The sequence below is a fragment of the Plodia interpunctella genome, chromosome 18, assembly GCF_027563975.2.
Source record: "Plodia interpunctella isolate USDA-ARS_2022_Savannah chromosome 18, ilPloInte3.2, whole genome shotgun sequence".
Classification (NCBI taxonomy): domain Eukaryota; kingdom Metazoa; phylum Arthropoda; class Insecta; order Lepidoptera; family Pyralidae; genus Plodia; species Plodia interpunctella.
Window position 1 is genome coordinate 3,197,838 of NC_071311.1, and position 25,963 is coordinate 3,223,800.

Here is a 25,963-nt window from a genome sequence, read left to right on the forward strand (position 1 = left end):
TTTCGATGACAGTCTATCAACTGGGCTTTCTTTTGTAAATTATATTTTGTTTTATCATAGTTCAAACATATCAACCAGAAAATTGTATTGTATTTCTTTAAACAATATATAAAGTTGTTAGGTACATTGAAAATAACACATATGAATTAATTGAAAATGAATTAAACTAGTCTTAATATTACAATTTTAATTGAAAAAATAATGAATATAATATCCTGAAGTAAATAATATACCTACATTGTATTAAAAATCTTATTATTTACTTTTGGGTATCATAATTGTAGGGATAATTACAGCTAACAAATCCATCTTTAAAGATATTTTTTACTTGTATAGTTTTTATAATTTCATTAGGATTGCTTTTGTGTGTGTTATAAACACTACACTATGTAGAAAATATAGATAGTATACAAAAATAGATGAAATGGCAAAATTATTGGGGAATTATAGGAATTTTGAATTAAAAATGTTCTACTGTGTAAACTAGGAAATTTATAAGTTTTGCAGTTGGGGGACATTATCATGAACAAATTACTTTTCCAATATTTAAAACTCGAATTATACCCCTAAATTAAATATAATCTATTATGGAATTACTATTATGACATACAATTGACAATACCAAAAGTTAAACTGAAAGAAACTAAAAATGTTTTTTTTATTAGATACAATTAATATTATAACTTATCCAAAAACTACTCAATAGATTTCGATAAAATTTGGTACTTCGATAATACAAATGGAATCAGTTATTAGTGGTAACATTTTGGAAACGTGACACGTTTAGTTCTCAAATTCTTATTGATAATAATTTTTCGCATCGCCTACAATCTGTACCGTCATACCTATTATCAGGTACTTATGTGCGAAACGCAAAAAAATGCAGGGAAGTTTATTAAATCATGTGACAGTGGTTTTAATGTGATTAGATCTGAATTAGTCATTATTAATGATATTAATGATTAAAATCAATGGGTAGTATGTAGTATACCAGTTATTAAACGTAAAAACTGAGATGTCAGTTGTACATGTACATATATAGGTATTCATGCTTACTTATTTTGCATCATAATGTAAGGTGTCTTCCATTTTAGTTTTGCAACGTCACAATTAAAAAACATTGAAAAACTGGATATTAATTTTACGACAAAAGTATTGAAATAGAAAATAAATAATTACAAAACTGCTATTTTCGTGTGAAAAATGTTAAGTGAAATTTTAAAATATGGTCACAGCAGCAGACATTTGTAAGACTCCACTCAGGAGGGAGAGTGCAGTTCTCATAAATCTGTGTCTATGACAATGAGAGGGGGGTGGGGGCTGTTGTGTTAAAAAGTCGAGTGACGTAATATTTTTTTGGATAGCCTCGAATTACTTTACAATGATCATTGTTCGATTTACATTCCTGTGTAATTTATTTGTTTGTGAAATTATGTTGATATTGATGTTTTGTTGAGGTTGTCAATTCCTTTTGATTGGTTACTGTCGCAGAACAGTCACTTCACAGACTGCTTTCTGCCAGAAAATATGCAAAAAAGATTCATCACTTTGTGATGAAATAAATTGTAATCTGACAGATAAACAGGCATATTAGTCTGCCTGATGTTATTTGCCAGTTAGCCTAATCCAACACTTGTGATTAGATATGTGAATCATCACATAATTTTTTTAGATATCAGCAAGCAGCGAAACAGGCATTTTATATCAGTGATTTATTTTAAAACGCAGCATGCATGTTATTTATTTTGGTTATTACACTTATGTGCTGCTTCAAATTTAAATTTCTTCAATTATTTTAAGTTGTATAATTTTATTTTATTCTTGTTTTTCACTTAGTTTGATATGCTAAATGTCCAGCAAATTAATAAAAAATCTTATATAGTTATTCGAACAACTTATTGCTTAGTATGTAGTGAAACTTTTCCATTTTACCCGATAGTATTTTTTATAATTTGTAACTGATGATATTTAAGTCATAATTTTTCAAATGCAATATGTAGTAATACAGTCTGTCTATAAAGAGTATAAAATAAATAAGGGCGTTGTGTCCTCTTGGCTTACAACACTGGGTGTTTATCTTGTCCAAGTTATTTGGTGTTACAATTGCGAAAAAAATTTGTTCGCAAAAATACCATTTTCCACTATTCATAGACAGACTGTAATATGTCCACTTAGCAACATTTACTCTGCATATTATGGTGTCTCATTAATTTCTGTTGTGACTCGAAATATAGCGAATCATGCTTCTAATTCATATAAATGAAAGAGAGCGATATATGTTGCTAATCGAGACTAGTAGCAACTACGAAAATTATATTTCAGCAAAGAAAGTACCTTCAGAATTTAGTTATAATTAAACTAAGGTACATAATTTTAATTGTTATTTTGTAAAATATTCGATTTAAACAATCACGCACATATTGTTCTATAAAAGTTCTATGTGACTGCTCTGCTTGTAGGTACCATATTATTTATATTGATTAAAATATTTTGCCTATTAAATATTGTGTTGTTTTATTCCACAATAATAAAAGATATATATTAAGTACGTATTATTTAATTCAAATTAAAATTTTTATGAACTTAAACATTTTCTTCCTTTTTCAACTAAGACTCTTATCGGTACAGTATTCGTCATGTCTATTTCCTAAGAGACGTAAATCTTTTTGAATCTAATTAGGTACATTCACTTAAAAAACAAAAACATTTTAGACATTACTACGTAAATAATAACGAACTAAAATCCTGTTAAGACAAATTAAAAATTAACATGAACAGTCAATAACATTTTAGACTTTAGTTCCTAATTATTAAAGAATTACAAACTTGTCATGAAATAAACTAAAAATTAACATGAACAGTCAATTCAACATACTTATTGTATACGAGACTTCAGATTCCTTGTGTGTCCATTTAGCGCTTTAAGACTCTAAATCCTTTGGCAATGGAAGAGTGTAAGGTACAATTTTGTTGTTAGGATCAAAATCTCTATAATCGAGCAAGTTATCAGGTTCCACGTGTTCGATCCAGTAATTTTCAAGATTTTTTGGCAAAGTTCCCTTCCAATGCTGCGAATGAAAAAGACTAATGTGAGAAAGAAACCATTTACCTATTTATAAAATATTAACCGCTGCAGTCGCAATTTTTGCATTTTTAGGCATACCGTTCATAAAATGCCTGCTTACAATGTATGCACTTACCATACAAATATCAAAAGTAGATTCATGTGAAATAACGACCTTAAGTTTCTTAACACTCGCACCAGTACGGAACTAGTGAGTTGTAGTAGAGGGTAGAGTGTGTATTTTACAGTGGAGTGTTATATATAGAGCTACATATAACTAATGTTGAATCTTGAAAAAAAAACAGCCTTGTTTGAACGGCGGGGAACTACACGCATACCAAATTTCATCAAAATCTGTCCAGCGGTTTAGCCGTGAAAGGGGAACAGACAAGACTTTCGCATTTATAGTATTAGTATGGTCTCAAGGTAGCTTGGGAGAGATTGCACTAGCGATAATAATTTTTTACTTATACCTTTAAACAGTTAAAAATATATATATTTAAAGTAGAAATAAACCTAGGTGTAAGTAGTACTTGTATCTTTGATTGTTTAAATTAAAATTATCGTGGCCTTTGTCATGAGTTCATGAACTCTCACTTTTATAATGCGAACAGAATTACACAAATTTGGCACTAGGGCGCAATGCACTCAACTAGGACTCATTGGTTCTAATAGCCTGTTGATTGTAAAAACTGTGTAGTAGAAAAAATGATTGCAAAAAAATTAGTTTGTACACACATAGATCATGTATTTCTACATGTGGGATACATCTTTCTATTTATATGTCCTGTTGATGGTTATCTCCATTGCATTTGGCGGTATAGGGTCGTCTTTTTAATATTTACCTCAAATGCTATTGGTTCTGAGCTCTATGTAGGGAATGAATTAAACTTAAAGCCAATCTCCTCCAACGCTTAAAGGGAGGTGTTTAACAAGCAATAAAACGTATGTTTTAGTGGAAACCGGTCTTCCTGATTAATCCTATAACAAATACGTACGTCTCTGGTGTGTTCTCCCCAGTACATCAAAGGCGCGTGCGCATTCGTGCGGGCTAGGTCGATTGACTTGTTGATGTGGCTGAACGCGCGCATCTTCTTGCCTCGGATGTAATCGAAGTACGCGAGTAGGAGGTAATATCTGCAATACGGAACACCATTAACAAATCGCTTCTCTTTCAAGAACTGAAAGAGAAGCGATTCCATTCCTCAGCCATAAAACGGAACCCAGGGTTCAATTTCCTACTTGTTTCACTTTATTCGGTTTGTTTTCAGTAATAAGTAATTTCGATTTATTTTGCTTAGTAAAGTTAATTTACCTTCTTTTAGTAAATTAGATTTACCTTGGCGCGAACATGGGAGCGCGATTACATGCAGTCTTCAAATCCGAAAGCATCTTGCTGACTGAATCCTCTAGTAATATTGTCTTCTTGATGTTTCTGTTGCTCATCTGCGAAACAAAATTTTGTAACTGTATATTTTTCGTAATTAAATATAGTGTTAACTACAAATAACGAACTATTAAAATAATAAATAAGTATTTGGCTGGTAATTATAACGTTTTAATTGGAGTAAGTCCATTCCGTTTTATATAATTCATTTTTCATTATTTTGGTTTCATGTCAATACCTAGATAATGAAATATCTTAAAATATCTACTAAGTAGTTAACATTTTACTAGTTTACAATTTTGCTAATTAGATTTATACAAAAGACTAGCGATAAAAACATAATAAATTATAAACAGATTTAGGTGTTTCCTCTGAAATCACATTATCTATTTGTGAAAGTAGCATGAAACTTCATGTAAGTAGTAATTTTTGAGATGATCGCGAACAAATAGATGGACAGACGCTGCTTTGTTTTATAATATATAATGATACACAAACTTGGAAACCTACCTCTCTCACTAATGTGATCAACATCCCCTCCAACAACCGCACGACGATCATGGTACCGAATTCATATTTCTCATATTTCAGGTTTCCTTGTAGTTTCTTTATTTTCTCCTCCCAAAGTATGGATCTCTCCCAAGCGCCGATTCGAATTGTTCTGTTGAATAAAATTACGTATATAAAAATAACCGGCCAAGTGTATGTTGGGCCACGCACAGTTTAGAGTTCCGTAGTTCTCAACGACCAAACAAGTGCGAGTCAGATTCACTGACCACGATTTTCGTACCATTAGCCATAAAATGCTGTTACAGAACACTAAAAAGTGCAACAGATCGCTACGAAGTGCAACAGAAAGCTACGAAGTGCTATAGATAGCTACGAAGTGCTACAGATAGCTACGAAGTGCTACAGATAGCTACGAAGTGCTACAGATAGCTACGAAGTGCTACAGATAGCTACGAAGTGCTACAGATAGCTACGAAGTGCTACAGATAGCTACGAAGTGCTATAGATAGCTACGAAGTGCTACAGATAGCTACGAAGTGCTACAGATAGCTACGAAGTGCTACAGATAGCTACGAAGTGCTACAGATAGCTACGAAGTGCTACAGATAACTACGAAGTTATACAGATAGCTACGAAGTGCTACAGATAGCTACGAAGTGCTACAGATAGCTACGAAGTGCTACAGATAGCTACGAAGTGCTACAGATAGCTACGTAGTGCTACAGATAGCTACGAAGTGCTACAGATAGCTACGAAGTTCTACAGATAGCTACGAAGTTCTACAGATAGCTACGAAGTGCTACAGAACGCTACAAAGCGCTACACGATAAACTACAAAGCGTAACGGAATGCTATAAAGTGCTACGATAATATGGGAAAGAGTATTTAAAAATTTTCGCCTGTATTTTTAGTTCTAGAAACTGTCAGAACGTTCTGACAGTTTCTAGAATGAAGTTATCAAAGAGATTGGCTCGAGTTGACCTCGCTCGAGTGTTCAGAATTAGGAGCACTGTTTTCAGTTTCAATAGTTCTCAAGTAAATGACTATATAATATATAATGAGTCATGCACTTGAGAACTAGTGAATTATATTATCTCTATAATTTATCTTTGCTTAAAATAACTATTCTATTTGCACTGACATGAGCCACATGCCAACGAAGTAGTTCCAAGCTGCTTCCGGCGACTTCGACCTCAGGATGGCATCGCCCTTCTTAATGTAGAACTTCTCACATGCACTGTAAGGCTCCACACAGTACCCAGTGTCCAGCAATATTATTATTGCATAGAAATAGTACCATGTTTCCGCTGGATAAAAAAAAAAGTTCTAGCAGAACATTTTAACAAACTGGTCAAAATGCGCATTGTATTTCGTGATAGAGATATCATGTGGTTACGCTATTTATGGTACGATGATAAAGCTGCTCATAGTTGCTTAAAGCTAATATTAGACTAACACTCGGAGGCCATCGAGACACAATGAATATACAATTGTTTGATCATCACATTTCGTAAGGTAGAAGTTAAAGTTAAACATGCTTAAAACTAAATCTACTGCAGACTGCCAAAGCACAGGTGAAGATGTAGCGGAGCAACAAATTTCACCGGATTTATTCTAGAACTGCTTAGCTAGCAAACTCACAGCTCAAGTCGTAATGATCGACCATGTAGAAGAACTCCCTCATGATGGCCACCATGTCTTGGATCCTGAGGTCTGAGAGCAGGAACTTGAGCATCCACAGAATGAGGTGCTGGCGCGTGTTCAGGTCGGTAAGGCTGCTCATCATGCGCATGACCGACAGACCGAACATGATGCTCTCCATCTTCTTGCCGTACTCCACGCTGATGAATATGGTAATAGATACAGCATCACGTCTGTACAAAAAGTAGGAGAGCGGATCCTGAGCTCCGACGCTCTATGGCGGCGGATGAATCCGGCAATACGCTCAGTTGATAGACAGTATCAAGTCTATGCCTTACGAGGTAAGGGCCAAGAATTCACATAATCCACGTCTTCCGTCGAAAACTGCAAATATATCCCGAAGTAAAAACAAAGAGACCCCTTATAGCTATTTGTAAGGTTCTATGACGATACATGGGGCTAAGGAAAACGAGTGGAGTAAGCAGTTCCGCCATCGACCCTTCCCGATCGGGTAATGAAATAATAATAATACGCTTTATGTGACATATGTGCACATTTCTCTATATAAACTAATAGGTATAACACGCCTCTTTTGAAAATTTCGAAGCTATGTGTTACCTACAGGCACATCAAAAAGTCATATCAGCCTTGAAGAGAGACTTACAAAAATAAAAACAAGGCCGTGTATAGATAGCAAACCGCTTGGACTTCGGTGACATCCAGCTGGCCTCTCTTGCGGTGACACAACTCCATCACTCGCTTCTCCAGAGCACGGCACATGGAAAACTGAAGAAGAAATGAGAATTAAACGTTATATTACCAAAACCCTTGACATTTACCACATTACTGTTGAAACACACCCACAGGTAAGACTGCAAATGCGCTGGTCTGATGATATTAAAATGGATCGAGATTGCCTAAAATTTTCAAAGATGGCAATAAAGTAAAGGCTGATACCTCGGTGTTAAATGAATTGCGGAATGGGAATTGGGACAAATTAGTAGCACTTAATATGAACCATCTGCCATCTGCCTCACATGAAATGGAGTTAACATATAGTTTTATTTTTAAGAGTACCTATATTATTGAAGACCTTACATTTTCAAGATTAATGTCTAAATGACGACGATGAGAAATGCCTGCAATGAAATTGTATGAAGCGTGGTCCCTTTTTCGCATAATTTATTTTACTTTTCTTTGGCATGCCAGTTTTGGCATTAAATATTTTGGCATAATACCTAGGTCTAAGGAACGATTGATCTTTGACGTGTGAGTAAATGAAGCATTATTAACTTTTAGGTTAGGTTAGTTATGCGTAAACCGTTATGCGTAAGAATGTTACGCTTAAAAACAGCATGCTTTTCGCATAGAGACACATGCGAAGCACCTTTTGTTTCTGGCGATATACAGCGATCATGTTCCCATAGCTGTTGCACAGAATACGAAAATTAGCATTCGTGCGCAATGCGTAGTTGTACGACCACTTAGCTGCCAGTATCGCCAAGTCTTCTTCTTTCGTCTCCTGCAAGTAAAACAAAACACTTATTAAGCTTTATTGTAAAGTAGCTTTTATGAAACATGTTTTAACAGAAGAATGACAATGATCAAATATGATCAAGAGCGAGTGTTGAGATAGAAAATAGCAGCAGCTGATAAAATGGTATCCACAATGGTATTTAGTATTCAAATGTGTATCGCGTGAATTGACTTCGAAAGTGTCAGAACTTAATGACCATAATAAACATTACCAAAAACAACCGGTACATCCTGTTCAAAGTGAGGGCGAGGTCTTCGTAATAATACCCGAGATATCCAGGGTCCCTGATGTGGTAACACTGCGGAGCCACTGACATGGCCATCACCTGGTGGAATGCTATCTTCATCTTGCTGAGACCAATGTCAAACCTGAATATGAGAACATCATTTTAAGGCATATTGCAACCCAAACATCATAAAAAAATTCTTTCGTTTAATTTTACACCTTTGGGGGACTATGAAACACGTTGTTAATACGCATTGTGTCCACACGTTCTCTATTTTTTTACACGATACGTCCGTTTTTTTATCCCAGCAACCGTATCGGATCACTTAAAATATCCTGCCTACGTAAGATACTACTTGAAAAGCGTTACTTGGTTTCGGGAAAGGGGTTCCTATACAACTTCATGGCTGTGAAGAACTGTTCTCTGGCTTCACCCAGATCTCCTGACTCCAGCATGCACATGCCTCGCAGGGAGTGAATGCTGGCAAGGCGGAAATCGTTTATCCAATGAGGCATTTCGTCTTGAAATGCCGTCTGGAAATACAATGGATTTTGTTTTACGAGAGCATTATTACATTGAAAAGATTATATTTTTGGCGTCCCTAAAATTAGATGCCATTATTTTGTCAGAGATGTAATTAATGATAATATAAATTTCATATAAAATACAATTTTTAGGGAAGACAATTTTATTTTCCATTACTTTTTCATTTTACATGGGATGTTACTTTTTATTCGTTGTCTCGCTTTCCCATATTTTATTTCATATTTACCTCTCTCTCTCATCTGAGAGTTTTCCAGGAATTTTATATATAGCTTCGAAACTCAGGGTTCGCTTTCTTACTTTTTCCCCGCCACTTCGCGCTGTCTTCGGCATCCTTATTGTCAGACCCTATTTTGCATTTTTTTTCTCGATTTATTGAGAAATGTGTATGCGCTTTTCAAAGTGTACCTACAAAATGTGACGAATTCTATTAAAATACCTAACGTGTTTACCTTTACGAATGTTTCCACTTCATACAGCAGTCTAATGGCTTGAGGTATGTTTAACTTTAATATACTCAAATCGATGTATTCCATGTAGGCCTCATAAAGTTTTAGGTTTTGATCTAATGGAAAAGAGGAACTTAATTTAATGCCAGATAGTTATGTTGAAGCATAGTGTTAAAGGTGATAGGAAATAGACAGTTGTAGAAGAAAAGACAATATGCGCTAACCTCATTTAAAACATTTAAAATGGAGTTTGATAGGGAGGTGAATGAGGAACACTAACTAGCTCCTTTGCAGTGGTCTATTATCTGGCAGTAGACGGATAGCAGTATTGCCAGGCACTCGCAGTTCCCGAGTTCCAGGGACGAAAACGATCGGACTTGCTTGTTTGTGTACAATCCTATGGAGTCGTTGGTGTTTCTCACTTTTTCTAAAAGGAGAGATATAAATAATTTATTTGGAGCATTAAACATAGACATACGTACTTACTCTATTATTACGGAAGTAAACACTTTTATTGCCTAGATACGAAGTCATTTGAGTTTACTTTTGAACCGGGTCTGAATCGGGGTGAAATTTTTGATTTAATTACAATTATTTTGTTAATTATGTATGTGTGTTTGTATTGATTTACTACTACGAATTAAAAAATAATCAAAAAGAAGTCTGTAAGTCCTTTGTAATCTGAAACCCCACCCCAGAATACAGAATCTCGAATCTAATGAAAGGACCGCCTACCTTCTGAATCGTAATCACTATGAAAGTCTCCAGGCATTCCTCTGATTATAGGCTGTATCTGAAAAAAAATTATGACATAAAAATAGGAGTGTTCACACCATAGTGCCTGCATGTATGTACCACTTTATATATATAACCGCGAGAATGTGAGGTGGGCATTGGTGCATCATAGTAAATACAATAGTTAGTTGATATCAGAAATAATAAGTTTCTTCTGAAACTAGACAAACTCTCACGTAATTTGTGATTATTATCTCAGCTACGAAACAAACTAATAGCACTTCGAAAACTACGTAATTTCTTTAATAGCTTAAATTTTTTTCTAATAAGAGAGTATTAATACCGAGAACTGTGACCGTGTCTTGGTGACGACACTAGCAACATCATAATCTCCAGCCACCCTGGTCTCAGCTGATAGGTTACGAATCTGCTGTCGAGTACGCTTCAACTCTTCATTCTCGGCACGAAGACCCTGCAACAATGAGACCAGCTACACTAACCTCGGCTAACTAATACAGTAATTGAAAGTCATCTTTGGAGAAATCGATTCTTGGGAGACACATGATAGTTTGAAAGAAGTAGTGAAAAGCCATACATCGTCGGTGCGCAGCCCTAACAGCCTCACGAAGCAACCCGAGCCGCAAGCAGAGCATCGCCGAGTGTATCGCTCCAGAAACATCAGCGCTCGGTAGTGCATCTCGTGCTGAAATGTTTAATGTGTTATGCTTTATATGGTAACCCCATTTAGTATATGGTATCCCTTAAACATTTAAAACGTATGACAACATTTGTATTTTGACGTATCCGGTTCACTTCCTTCTTCCTTCGAATCTGTCATGGCCGGACGTGCTATCCGACCTTTTATATTAATTAGTGTTTCTTCGGGTTTATGTAGCTTTATTTTAGCAAATAAATGCTTATACAAACTACTCCGTGTTTGCCTGTCGCCACCCACACTACACTCTGCTTCAATTTAACATAATGTAGATGACATAGTTTACTATCTGTAAATATTGATTGGCGTGCTGAGTGGCTAACTAAGTATTTAGGCGTGTTGGTAATAACTTCAATATTTATGGAATTCTGACTTATTTACCTTCTGACTTTCTGTCAGCAACTCGTATGTAGTAGTTCGAAACAACGAGTGTCTGAATCTCATGTACCCGCAGAAAGCATATAGAGGAAGATCGCGGCAGTCAGCTGAAAAAAAAAATGATGTAATATATGTACCACAATTATGTATACAGTTGTGTATGTAGTATATGTAATGTAGTTTAAAGCAAATGTATAATCGGAAAGTCCAGTGAGCTAGCGCTCTATAATGTCGAAATGGCGTGTCTAAAATGTTAATCGCTATCGAGTCCGGTCAAAGTCCGCCACATTAATTTGACTCATGTACTTTTTATACCACCGATTCCTTTTGATGAAAGAAAATATGAAAAATACTGGTAACTGTTCACTAATGTATGCGCCTAACTACTTGGCAGTATTAACTAGGCATAAAAGTCATGTTAAATGTCATTAGAAGCCTGGAATAAAATCTGACAACTATTAGCAATAATATCTACACTGGAAAAGAAGAGATAAAAAAAGATTACGAGGCTGTCTGGTGCCAAGACAAGAACATTATTATTTATCACATTATTTAGCAGCTCTCGTGGAAATTGCAGTGTGAAATATACCCAAATTTTTAATCTTGGCAATTTGGAAGATAGTACTATTAATTACACTCAAATTTGACTGACATTGGAAAAAATAAGGTAGATGGCAAAGTATGATTGGTAGAGAAAAATAAGTTTACTTTTTACAATATTGTGATAAATAGATTCTTATGGCCGGCCAAGTCAAGGACACGCGAATACTGAGGAAGATAGTAAACTATGTAGATGAAAGGTCAATTGAACTACAATAATGATATAATAATGTACTCGATCTCGTAGGTCCTCAATATCCCCGAATAGCCAAGGGTTTATGTAGACTATCAGCCACGTGGCTAAATAAAATGAAGAAAGATATTCGGTAAGACAGAATCCTCAGATAACCCGGATTAGTCGCGAGACGTCTGTGTACGCAAATGTACAAAAAGACTCAACCATAAGTAACCTGGAAAAAGGGGTGGACGAAGAAGAATTAAAAAGGTACCTTGAGCAACGATCCTGTGCGACTCGGTTTGCAGTAAATACAGAAGCATCCGTCGAGAGAACACGTCTCCCAGTACTGAACCGCATTTCAGCAACATCTTCTCGAATGGAGTCAGAGAATCGTACGTTTTCAATATCACCGCTGAAATAAGGGTTGATTGTCGCTTCAGAACAATCATGTTTATATTCAATGAATGATTCTTAATTTTGTCAGTGAGTTATAAAATAGTTTCGTTGTTTCTAACCCCATTAATGTGAAAAATTTTTTAGATGTGATCTGTTGTAATTGAGAAACGATTTCGATTGAAAATTGACAAACAGAATATAAACTCGGAATAGCACATAAGGTGCCGGAAATTCCTCGAAGCGAAGCTCCAAAGCACAGCTAATACATATGGCATTACCGTCCATGGTCATGTCAAAGCTCATGTCCAGGAAGCTGTACCCCTCGGCAAGCACGGCCATCTGGATTGTGTCCGTGTCGTGGGTCTGCATGACCACAGGACTGCCTCCGCGTTCGCTCTTCTTGGTGGACACACTTACGATGCTGTAGATACTCTGTCGAAAACCGACATTTTAGTCTTTTGATCATCATCATCATCAGGTTGTGCTGATGGTGTACGATAGGAGACATGCAATGTATCTACATATAAAAGTAATACATAAGCTTTCTTGTCGCTGATTGTGAATGTTAGGCGTTATTCGTTCGCTTCTTTACATCTGAGTTTTTTTTTATTTCAAACAGCTCTGCTAAGACCACAGAAATCTCAATGAAAGCCAGCTAACACTTGACTGACCTTTTTGCGCAATTAATGAATGAATGAAAACTTATTTATTCAAGTGACAAAGTCTCATGCAAGATAATGTCTTCAAAAAAGCTATCTTATATAACAACGCACCATATAGCTAGGGGCTCTGAACGGCAACTCGATGGAGTAGTTCTCATCATCATCAGTCCTCTGCAGCAGCTGCGGCGGGGGCATGATGGCGCCCAACTCCACAGCTTCGCTCCGGGAGACCGTCACTATGGAGAGGACTCCTCGCTGCACCAGGGATATTAGGAAGTTCTGAATCCAGCCCGGCACGCCGCCACTCGCGCATTCAATTACTCTGCAATGGTTAATATGAGATGAATCAATTTTTGTGATTGATATTGTTGTAAATTATTCTGTTACCGTCATCAACTCCCAGAGTAAATTAAAATACCTACTATTGATTTCAAAACGATAATGGTTAGCTATTCTGACATAATAGGGAATTAGGGACCGACACTGTTAGGATAATAAACTTATATTCGGTATTCAAACATAAATGAGCGCAAAAACAGTTTTATCGCAGTTTGAGTAAATAAAATTAGTTTGAGCCAACCTTCGAAATGAAATGATATTCTAAGCAGTGCTAATCCGAATTGCTATTCGTTTTTAGCTTTGAGAAATATTATTTTACTTACTTTACTAATATGTCTTTAAAATGTGACTGTGAAGGCTTTATATTTGACTTTGACTTCAATGAATAAAATTCTTAATAAATACTTCTCTAAGTCCGCTGGGATGGCTTGTACATCCAGTAGCTGGCAGGCCATGGCCGCGTGGTACCAGCGGTCGACGCCCGACATCCGGAAATTTACTATCATGTGGTTCTTCAGGCAGATCAGTCCCACATCTACAAATAGAGTCCAATCGGCCATCAGGCAACCGACAACTTAAAATCAAGATTGTTTCTTGTGTGTACGTAACTTTGTGTACGAAAAGTATGAACATAAATTGAACTTAATGCAAGATACATTTACAACAGCGAATCAGAAATCTCTTTCAATAGGATCATGTCATAACTGTAAGACGTCACCACATTATTTTAACTTCCTGGCATAAACACAACTGAAACTCAACTGAAAATAACAAAGCCAATCTTACTCGTCAACTTGGTTTCTTCAGAAATCGTCATGACTATAAACGTGGTCTTGGACTCCAAGAACAACAGCATCAATCGCCAAGACTCGTCGTCAATGTTTTGCGCTTCGTAAATTGTCAATATCCACAGTCTCTGGAAGTTCTGTGATTAAAAGATTTATTACAAGCTTAAAAGTAAATGGCGTATACCAGGTAGGTACCATACACTACAATAGAAATCTCAAAAAATACTAGAGCAATAAGACAGACTTTGTTATTTGTATAATAAATGTATTTTATTTTAGTTTCTATCACCCCACAGTTCGGTAATTTTAAGTAATTAATTGACAGACGCGGCGACAGTGGAATTCATATATGTCTTCATAGAGATGGATTTATGCTTATTATTGTCTTATTTTCTTCCCAAATAGTACGGCGCGAACCCAACTACCTAATAGATGAAATATATAAAAATATATGAGCAAAGCACTCTTTCAAATGATACTTACGGTTTTAATCAATTCTCTGAGTAAATTTTTAACGCCATAATCAGTCAGGATGTCTCCAGAATAGGTAAATTTTTCGGGCAATGGGAAACGCATGTCGAATATCGTGTTCAGAGCGTGTAACTCCAATGGGCACAGTTCTGTTGAGTCCAAGCTTGATTGACAAAAAATATATTTTAGCTAATTAAACAATATAATTAAATGTAATAAACCAGTACGAATATTCATATATACTCAATTTTATGCTACCCAAATCTGAACGATTAATTAAATTCATACCAAAAGGTAGGTCAAGTTTTAATGAGAGTCATCATGAATGGGCGTTATCACGTCCAGTTACGTACATTCTATACAGGTACTTACATTATAAATAATACATCATATGTATAAAACTCTATTTAATTTTAGCCTTTTTCTCATTGAAATAAGAACCAATGTTATATTTAATGCTCTTATACATATAGGTACTTATTTAATTACATATGTATACATATAGGTACTTACGTGTGTCTAATCATATTTTCAAAGTTTTGTCTAATTATGGGTTCGTCTCGAAACGTAAAAACCATTGACATTATTTTTCTAAAGGCCCAAAACGGAACCTAAAATTAAAAATTAATCAGGATTAACGTTTTCTTTGTGTTAAACCTGTATTAGTATTACGGGAATTCCTTGAATGCTATTAGGTACCGTACTAAGGTAGTAAAATTATAAAGGGTAAAGTTTTTCAATGTACACATTTTATGAGCCGACTAGAGGTCCGTCACGGCTTCGCTCGGTCCAAACTATAATAAAAAAGGAGCGTTTGTTACTCCCGAAATTGTCGTCTATCTCTGTGCCAAATTTCATCAAAATCGGTCCAGTAGTTTTTGAGTTTATTCATTAAAAACAAAAATACAAATATTTTCTCTGTATTTAGAAGCGAATTAGAAGCGTTTTCTGAATACAAATCTTTTCTCTGTAATTAGAAGGTGAAGTATGGATTTGGATAATCCTTCCAAACAGATATAAAATTACCAAAAACGGATGTCCTCAAAAATTGGCTGATCATCCCTACCATTGAAAAATGTTCTATTTTCATTCACTATAATTTCTTTTGGAACTTGAACATTAAAATTTTGGACACATTAAAAAAAATCAAATTACCGTACACATTTAAAAATATTAATTAAGTAGGTACTGCAAAAAATATTTTTTTACCTTCTCAGTCTGATCACTACAATCAATTTTCTCTATTTGCATGTAACTAGGAGTCAAGCGAAGGCATTCATCAACCAGCCGTCTTTTGCCAATCATTTTCGACCCCTGAAAAAAGGAAATGCCAGAGACTTACATAGTAGTACAATAGTAAATATATTTGTAAAAGTTACATGAGTATAAAGAGGCACTTTTTGCTCAAATCGAATGCACACTTCCCAGGCTTTTAGTAAGTACCTTCATAATTTAACTTACACTGTGATACTTCTATTCGTTTTCACGATATCACTCGATTAAAATAGTGATAGAATTTTAGTAAATAGCGTTCGGCTTTATTTGGCTACATTAACCAGAACATTTTGTGTCCTTTTTGTGGATTACAACAGTACCTAGGTCTTTGCACGACATAAATAATTGAGGATTGATTGATATAAATTAGGTCAAGTCATGTCTTACTCAAAGTGAGCCAAATTAACGGTGTTATTTGTAGCTACCATCAAGCCAGCCGGCAAGGGCTCGTGCCCCTCATCCACATGTAACCTGTACCTACGCGTGACCAGATCACTGATGTTCCACCGTATTCACTAACTTTCACATCACTCACTGTCAAAATGGAGAACAATCCGTCTTATTTCGGCTTACACTACAGGTGAATTAAAGGTAGAATGTAACTGCTAATGCTATTGCTGTATTTTCTTCTATATTCTAAACTTTAGAATCACATAGATGCTGTCTAAATAAGTTGAGATCTTACAATAAAAGCAACACCAAACTTGTGGTTCTTGTAGGAGGTGAATTTCTCATGGCATTCGTTCAGCGCGTTGAGGAGAATCATTTTGTACCTCCTAAGCTCGTCGTTCCGTCCTAAAAGTGGGTGACGGTAGGTGCACAGGCGTTCTGACCACCTTCGAAACAAACTAAGTCTTATCATCCCAGAATATAGAAAATTATGTCTTCGCTGTTTGGACTCAGGGTGTTCGCATGAAACATAAAATACGTATATTGCGTCCACACATTGTCTCTTTACGTACACGATATGATAAAAAGAGACAGCATGTGGACGACAGTAATATGTACGTGTTTGCGCATGTTTCGTGATAAGCCTTTAGGTGAATATTTGGTGCTTCCTGGTTTTTCTCTCTCCATCTGAATGGTTTCTAGGTTCTTCCTCAACCCGTCGGTACCTATTCTACTTTCTTCGCCACTTTGCATGCTTTTTTAGCAAAAGTTGTTTTCACCTCGGACTTCCATAAATTCGTCATTTTTACTTTTCAGGGCAATATAATGTAAAGGTGAATCGTTGTCACGTAGTCAAGTATCGCATAGTCAGTAATCACCATATTTTTAGTACAATAATGATTTAAGCTAACATTAGATTGAACTCATAGATCGGCCCAACCGATGCTATGCCCTTGATGATCTTGGGCTCCACCAGTTTGAAGTACTCCTGTTCTAGTTTGCTTCGGAGAAACGTTTCCTTGTCACAAGTCAGCTTATACGGATACACCATCATCAGCCGTGCTGCCTGTAAATTTTGCATCAAATACTTTAGTAAAGACCCGTATTCATTAAGTAGGTAATTAAAATACGGATTTCTCACGTGTGATTACTGAGGGAAAACTAGACTCTTAGCTATAAGTGACAATTTGGTCGCATTCATCTTAAAAAAATGGATATTTAGAAGACAAACTATAGTCGACTGTTTCTTTCCCTCGATAATAAGTGAATGACCTATTTAAGTATATTTATTATCCTACTTATCTAATATTCATAAATCCTACCTACTTTTATCAATCATTAGCTCATCAACTGTTACGTTGCTACTGTGAACGAAAGTTCCTGTTGTCGAATACTTTTGTTTGTTTGATGTTTCAAAGAAGTTAGGTAGATATCTATTTTTTCTGGGGCCTCAAAAGAATACTGAGTAATCCCAGAATTTATTTGTTTGTTTATTTCGTGTCATTCTTCCTACGAGTCGAACGGAAAATGGCAGAAAATGATGCGATGAAAATTTTGCCAGAAAGAGAAAAATATATGCCTTTGTTGCCTAAGCTGTCGGTTTGTTATGTGTTACCTTGTTCACTGCTGGCCCTATCACCGTGTATTCTCTTCTTAGCACATGTCCTACCACTCCACAGTATGTTGTACCTGAACCGATTAAATAATACTTAGGTATAAAGTAGCTAACTACTTAAACTTCATCATTTACTTTCAGTGAAGGAAGGCAACTTAAGGAAACCGTACTGGTTGACAATTTATTTACTAGTGTGTCTACGAATTAGGACGATCTCAATAAGACTAGGTAGACAAATAGACTAAATCGCATTTGTCACTAGTTGTGGATATGTAGTCGCAAAATTCGTGTCAATCGACTTGAATAAAATCTGACACCAGTGTTAACAACACACTCGATAAGTAAGAAAGCATAGGTACTGTTCAAGACGCAAGATAAGACCATTTTTTTATTTAGTCTGGCCCTATTCCTCTCGGCCGCTTACGAATCAAACGCTTTCTATCACTGTTATAAAGTATGTTTTCTATTGCAATATTTGGCATTATCAGAACGAGACAAAACATGCTTTAGCTTAAAGTTAACTTTTTATGAACCCCTGATGGTCATAAAAATAAACTAAAAAAAATCTTCAAACGAATTTAAAAACTAACCCGAAGTGACACCAATAGACACGCTGATGATGTTAGAGTCAGCGGTGTCCAACTTGGCTTTCAGCTGGTAAGCGCACAGCAACGCTTTCTGCGCCTCTTGCTCGTGCTTCAGCCCGCGCAGTCCAAACACGACGAGGAACATCATGTCCTTGTCGAACATGGACACTTTATTCACCAGCCCGCCAGCTTCTGACGCTAAGCTAGGACACAAGCAGCACAGGTAGTGCTTATTTTTACGACGTTTTTTAAAGAAACGAGTTCTGACCTCAATCTAGCATTATACAAGTTTAAAGATGCCTACTAATTCACTCTTGACTTGAAGATCAATAATGGTAAGGTTCGGGAAACAGACATGCGGGGATGGAATTCCAAATTTTAGCGGTTCGCAACGCAATATGCAGGAGGTGAATCGAGAGCAACTACGACTTCAAAGTGACCAATGTATGACCTAACAAAAATAACAGATCGGCTACGTTGTTGTTCTCAGCGACTGTAGCGCCTGCGGGACTACTTTCATGGCGCGGATTGTAATGACTTTAAATTATTTTTTTATTTTAATGCCATTTAGTAACTTTACATAAATCTGTTAACCTGCAAACGAATTTGTAAACGTTATCGACGATATTGATAAGCACATCCTCGGTGACGGTCCTGGTGATGATGTTGAGGAAGACGACCACCACGCGGCGGACTTCTGTGAGGAAGTCCATGGGCTCGTCATTGTCTACTGCTCGGAGGACAGGCGTCACCATGAACCGGCGAAGCGCGGGCCACCAGCTACTGCGCAGGGCTGACACTATGGCGGGACGGACTATCGGAAATAAAAGTTACATAAATAGTAGGTACATTTTACACCCTCTCCATCAACTTCGCATGTTGCCGGCTGCATTCGGAGCGGTGACGCCCAAAGCCCAAGGATAGCGTGAAAAACAGTTGTGTTATGAATCTTACTTCCTTTCGAGTCACTGTATAGTAAGTATATACAACACTATGTACCTATGCATAGTGTTGTATTTATACGACACCTGCCTGCGAGTATTATAAAAAATATTTCTCGAGATCATTATAAAGAAAATGTTATAGAGACAACGAAGGTTACCTATATATGAATTAGTTTGTATTACTAATAAATTACATAATATAGTTTTAGTCATAGGTAATTCTATCGCCTATGAAAGAACCTCAAATTTCCAATTTCGCTTCATTGAGTTTCACCATATGCGTGATGGAAGCAGATGACGTATTCTACGTTTTTCTTTCGCTCATAAATCAACACGAAAGCAACCAAATACCTATTCATAGATAAAATAATATATTTTTCTTTTTTCTATGTACTTACCTAACTATCTAATATACTTATATCCACAAGCACTAGCACTTTTAGAAAACAAAAGATCTTACGTGAGAATTCTCTGTAACTCATCTCCGTGATCCTCTCACCGTCAATCATGTCAGAAATGAGTTTGTTGTCTGATAATAATCCAGTAACTGCAATTAAAACGAAGTAGTTTTTATCCTGTCTTTTCTTTTCTCTCTCTCTCATCAGATCAATTTCTCGGTCGCTTCCGCAGCTATAGAGCTTCCAGACCATCCAAGATCAGGCGAAAACGGCATAACCGGACTCTGCATGTCTTCTGTTTTCTTGCAATCAGTAGGTAAGTAAGTACTTACCTATAGATAGTTTTAAATAATAAGTCTACTAGAAAACCCCATAATATGATGAAGGTAAAAGAATCTAGTAATTAAGGAATTGAAACTTACAAAGAATAGAATTAGCGCCAACTAAAGAGCTGTGTGGCATTTGTCCGTTTTCAACTCTTTTCCATGTAGCACCCACGCCCAAAACCTTAAAGAATTATGTTATTTTTCAATAGATGTATTTGTGATTTATAACTAGCTTTTGCTCGCCCGCCCTTGGTTGATATGCATACATATCCGAGCACAAAATGCTGGAGTGCAGCCGAGCACAAAATGCTGGTTCTCTATTACTTTTAGCTATTTGAGGTTATTTCATATTCTATTGTGTGTAACCTGTGATTAATAAATTCTAATCCTAACTAATATTGCGAAAGTAAGTTTGTTTGTTACCTCTTCACGCTCTATTACTCAACCAATCTTCTTGAAATTTTGCATAAGTACATTGTATTTTGAAGTAGGTCTTGAGAATTACTTAGGACTTAGTACCTTTCATCCCGGAAAATTAACGCGGGCGAAGCCGCGGGCAAAAGCTAGTTAACTATATAGCTGAGTCGTCTACCGGTGTGGATAACGATGGCAACGAATGTTTGACGTGGTTTGACACATGTGAAAAATCAAAAAACCTTAGTATGCCTCCCATCGCCGCACGGCTGCGTGCAGTACTCTGCTTCGTTGACGTAAATCCATGCGCTGGCTGACGTCAGTACATCTCCTGCTGTGCTCATGTACTGCGCCATCTTGACGTCCCACACGGGCTGGCCCACCATTACGTAGTGGGCCTGGGACGACGCTGTGTCCCCGCCAATTATTGAGAAGTGGGAATGCCCCGCGGAGATGGCCACTTTTACTGATGAGAGAATAAGACCATAATGCCACTTGTTCCAAAAATAGTTGTAACGATCGTTCTAGGTTTTAGAAAGAAGAAAAAAATTAGGCAGGCCACAGCTTTATTTTTCAGGAAATGTACCTACCCCCTAAACCCCTTTGACATGTCTCTTATTTATGAACGAAAATACTGACCCTTCAAAATAACCCCGATATCAGTGGTAAAGGTGCCATAATTCTTCTGAATGATGAGTCCACAGTCAATGGCCGTGTGGACTACCTCTTGCATACTAGTCCTGGGAGTCTTCTTCCACAGGGAGAGGAAGGCGTCCCCGGAGAATTTAAGGACGTCGCCGTTGTGGGCCATGATCTCCTGGACCATGGCCCCGATGTAGGAGTTGAGGACCTGGGTCAGTCTGGACGGGCCCCCGCGCCCTGGCTTCGTGTAGGATTCACATAGTTCCGTAAATCCTAGATTGAAATTTGTATTTCTTTAAGAGATGACGTCGTATTGGAAATTTAACTCAAAATACCTACTGTTTGTTACTGTCACACGTTATCGCAATTAAGAGTTTAGGGTATAAGACACTAAGTGCGACCGTTTCACTGCTTTATTATAAAGTTTGTGATTTTTCCAATCGATATTCTCGTACTTGTCATCAAATTACGATCAGAAGAGTGGAGCAATCATCCGACTACCGACTACAAGTGAATGCAAATTCTGTGTAAGGCTTCATGTTTCTTTAAGCACTTGGGTTATTGTCATCCCAGAGGCATTCCTAAACTGTTACACAAGTTGTTGGTTAATTGTAGGCATAGGGGTAACCAATTACATCGGCCGATTTTTCTATAAAGTTTATCAGAAAGTGATGAAACAGGCCCTAAAAATTTTAAATGAAGCGTTATACCTAATTGACTAAACTTTAGAAAAGTAAGTGTGCAAATAGTATATTGATACCCGAAACATCAATAAACATGAGAGCTCCATCGTAACTCCTGACGCTGTAGTCCGAAGGATAGTAGATGATCTCGTCAGGGACCATGGATGCGATGTTGCTGACCTTGGCGCCCTGCGACACCGTGCCGCTTTCTCTCATGTCCTCCATGCTATGATTGTAGAATATATGCTGTACCTGTCTTGCGTTGTAGATGTGACGATAAGCAAAAGTGAACTCTATTTACTAGTTGCCCGTGTTCGCGTCTTGTTCAGTGTAATTTCACTTTGTAAAACAATAGTTTACTTTTTAATAGTTAGCCGAAAGCTCAATATACCTACTTAGACAGACTTAGGAATTACAGCTATGTAGAGCATGTCCAGGAAATTATAAGCCTACGATTAAATCTGACAAGCTTTAGTCACGCATCTGTAGTAGTTAGGTACACGGTAGGCAGCCTACGAAAAATCACTATCGAAGGAGTTCAATTCAATGCATCAATCTATCGATTTTTTTTATTGTAATTTCGCTTATAACCTTCGAAAAAAATTGGAATCATCCTCATGCAAGTTTTATTATACCTAATAGTATCGTACCACCTACAATAAGCTTGCTTACACATAATCCTTCTCAGACTCCCGTCGTCGGCGCCGCTCCCTGGGAGACTTCATCTCCTTGGGCACCACACGCCGATTGCTTTGCTGGTGGGCCCGCTTCATGGCCATCAGGTACTCGTCCCCCCATTCTTTAGGGTTGCTCGAGGTCGCCGCACCTATTTTTTCTATCATTTAAGATTATGGAATGTTGAATAATATGGACTTGATATGAAGTAGCCAAAAGTGACTTTAGCCATTTATACCTATAGATTTTTAAACATAATGTGAACTTGGACTTTTTTGTATTTTAAAAAATCTAATCGCTAAGTTATAATTATTTAGTAAAAATAATTCAACCGTTAAAATATCAGATATGGGTAAAATAACTGCGTGTCTGTAGGTACGACCATTAGAAGTTTTCCGTCAGATCAGTGTCTATCCATTATTCAGAATTCTGTATTCAAAACAAACCCAGCATCCATTCCTTGACGATAACATCTTGGAACGAGGGTTCCAAGATTTATCGTCATGGAATAAGTGTAATTAAGTACCGTAATTATATATTCTCATCTAGAATACTCACTTTTCTTTATGTTCATTATTATTAATATGAAAACAAACTCTTGGTGAAATTATTTTTTACTATATTTCACTTGCAGTAGTCGAATACTGTGATAGGTACCTACATCAAATTAGACTACTGGAGTTGACGTGAGCTTTCTAATTTTTTGCAAAGATTACAAAACGGCCTATAAACAGACATATTTACTCTAAAGAGTAATTAATGCCATTTATGTGAGTCAGAATCAAAACCTAAAGGGTACTTCCCGATGACCTAGAATAATGAAATTTGGGATAAAGTAAGGGCATACTATGCACCCTCGGTGTGCGAGTCTAACTCGCACTTGACCGGTTTTTTAAATATCTAAGGTAGACTCCACAGATATAAAAACAAAATCTGTGTGCCACAGACTTGCTCACCGAGGGTTCCGTACAAAATTTTGAAATCTCGACTGTGATTTTATAACCGTCCGCATGCCTAACGTTAACCCTCTTTGGGGTTAACGTTAGGCATTTAGGCACGTTAGGTTTTTTGATTTTTTTTTCTATATCAGCATAGTATGCCCTTACTTTATCCCAAATTTCATGATTCTAGGTCATCGGGGTTTTTCTAAAAAGGGTATCTTTAGGAAATTAAATAAAATTTTAAAATTGAATAATTTTAAGATTTTTATTTTCTGTTTTGTTAAAGAGATATTTATTACCGCAATGCACACGAAAACACACAAATCACAACACACTTGATTGCAAATACACAATAGATTCCTTAGAACGGAGTGGTACCTGTAAATTTCCTAGAAAAAATAAATTTTATTAGGCTAATTTTAGATACGGGATAATACGGGATTTCAATCATATTTCTCTCTCATCTTCGGTTTCATTTGGAGATAGGACGCCGGCAAGACAGAGGACGTAAAATTTTGGCTGAGCTTTAACCGGCCATGAAAACGGCCTGAAAACCCTCTATCAGCTATCAAGGCTAGTTGTCCCTTAGTCGCCTCGTACGAAAACCGAAGGGAGGATATGGTGCACTCCTACCCTAGGTCGGAACCACGAACCTCAAAGGTAAATATTTAAAAGTACAAACATTTTATGTTAGTATTTAAAAGTACTAACATAAACTCATCGTCAATGTTTACTCTTCCGTTTAAGTAGTACTTATTGCCAATCTGGTAGTAACATGCATTCTGAGGTATCAAAAACATTACTTAATACTACGAAGATACAACGCGCAGTGAAAATTATACTGGGTGTAAAATCTATTAATATATTGTAAAAGCTGAGGATCTTTGTTGCAATTATGATTTGCCCGAAATTCCCACGGGAACTGGAAAATCCGTACGGAATAGCGATCAAAAGCTACTTATACAAATTGTTGACTTCAACTAAATCCGACCAGTAGATCGGTAATTATTTTGCTCTAGATATTTGATGCTTGTTCGTCAGTTATCCAAATCTACTGCAATAAAATTACACCCTGTTTACTTAGTAGCTAATAGGACTATTTCTTAGGTCTGTACCGTTTATTCAGATTGATTACTCAGTGCCTTTGTTCCATCCTACATCTACATGCAAAAAGTAACACACTGTAACACATTGGGAAGGTTTTTGCGAGACATGCGTCAGTTAGCGAACTATTCTTCTAGTAGGTCATGTACTCATAGAGCACGTTTACCCTCCTGCCATCAAATCAAATAATTCAGATCCACGAGCAGCCAACCTTGGGATTATGACAATATTTACAACTACACCAACAGTATAATGTGATTATAATAAGATTTTTAGATGAGGAAGGCATCGTTATCTTGTCTTACGCTTGTTCAAAAGAATTCCGCTCGGAGTGAAGCAATCTTGCACCTTGGTTAACCCGTTATATCACCAGGTAAAATAGTTTTCAGCTCTCCCGTTTGACTAGATGAAAAATAAACCGGTTTAAAACAGGTTTCGATCAATCAGTTATAGTTATTTCTGTGAATACCTATATACCTATCGCTGTTTAAGGCTTGAGTGAGATCTCACTCTTGACAAACCAAACTTTCACTTAATATACCTATATACTATCATTATGATACATAATTCGTAATCCCGTCATATATCACCTCCAATGTGCCATTAAGCCCTTGTGTTATTGGCCAGGATTATTTAGATGGAACTTTTTTCATCTATTAATGATAATCAGGAGAATTTTGCATCGCAGCCTGGAGGTCCTCATTTTACCACTTCAACTGGCGAGTAGATAAGATTTACCCATTATAGGTATATATATTACCTTTTCATTTGCCCTGTGTGTGTGCACATGCACAGATAAATCCACGCAATAAACTATAGTAAATACTCAGCATAGTTGCATTATAATTTAAGAACTTCAATCTATTTATCTGAAGGGTGTTTTAAGTAAAAAACTCACTGGTCATATTATATTAGTATGACATGCCAGTATGACCACCAAGAAAAGGTGATTCTAAGCTGCTTAGAAGATACATTACCAAAATTATTATATGTGACATTCACTAATATTTTGCCAAAATTTTCACTTTTCACATCACTATAAAATGTTTTTTTTTATTTACTTATAATTTCCACTACCAGTCATAAACACCCACTATCATTGGTTATAACAAGTCAGGATATTATGCCCATCCCACTTGTGCCACTTGTGCATTAACTTAGCACTCTTATTATAAGTGACACACACACTTCAACTGCCACTAGCACTAAGTGCTTATCACTACACTAAACATGAACTATGGGTTTTCTGAAATAGTGATGTAATCACTTTGTGTTGGTAACACTTAAAGGATTCGCACAGTTGATGCCACATACTCATCCACTATTATTGCACTTTCTCAATCACTATCT

At 36.5% G+C, this 25,963-nt stretch overlaps 1 protein-coding gene across 1 annotated transcript; it reads right to left on the bottom strand.

The window, feature by feature from the left end:
* LOC128677886 (adenylate cyclase type 10-like) lies at nt 1–25,833 on the bottom strand. The gene is made up of 37 exons (XM_053759052.2): nt 23,127–25,833; nt 22,566–22,728; nt 21,971–22,119; nt 21,208–21,483; nt 20,811–21,034; nt 20,251–20,335; nt 19,891–19,977; nt 19,081–19,300; nt 18,490–18,689; nt 17,900–17,973; nt 17,196–17,350; nt 16,580–16,730; nt 15,829–15,933; nt 15,133–15,230; nt 14,632–14,782; nt 14,147–14,285; nt 13,766–13,895; nt 13,133–13,343; nt 12,638–12,791; nt 12,173–12,375; nt 11,691–11,718; nt 11,189–11,292; nt 10,688–10,795; nt 10,436–10,564; nt 10,093–10,150; nt 9,638–9,784; nt 9,361–9,473; nt 8,735–8,898; nt 8,351–8,507; nt 7,990–8,124; nt 7,267–7,388; nt 6,603–6,802; nt 6,103–6,268; nt 4,962–5,112; nt 4,404–4,510; nt 4,063–4,201; nt 1–3,068 (listed from the first exon to the last, which is right to left on the bottom strand). The coding sequence occupies exons 1-37, from the start codon at nt 23,140–23,142 to the stop codon at nt 2,922–2,924; spliced, it is 5,166 nt and encodes a 1,721-aa protein (XP_053615027.1). The 5' UTR covers nt 23,143–25,833; the 3' UTR covers nt 1–2,921.
* Between the last annotated feature and the right edge of the window lie 130 nt (nt 25,834–25,963).

Bases quoted from the DNA above. Each gene is read 5' to 3' on its own strand.
- LOC128677886 (XM_053759052.2), bottom strand. The intron at 22,120-22,565 runs GTAAGCAAGCTT...CTACAATCATAG, and splicing joins GAGTCTGAGAAGGATTATGT to CATGGAGGACATGAGAGAAA. The intron at 6,803-7,266 runs GTAAGTCTCTCT...CATATTCATCAG, and splicing joins ACGGCCTTGTTTTTATTTTT to CGTGGAGTACGGCAAGAAGA.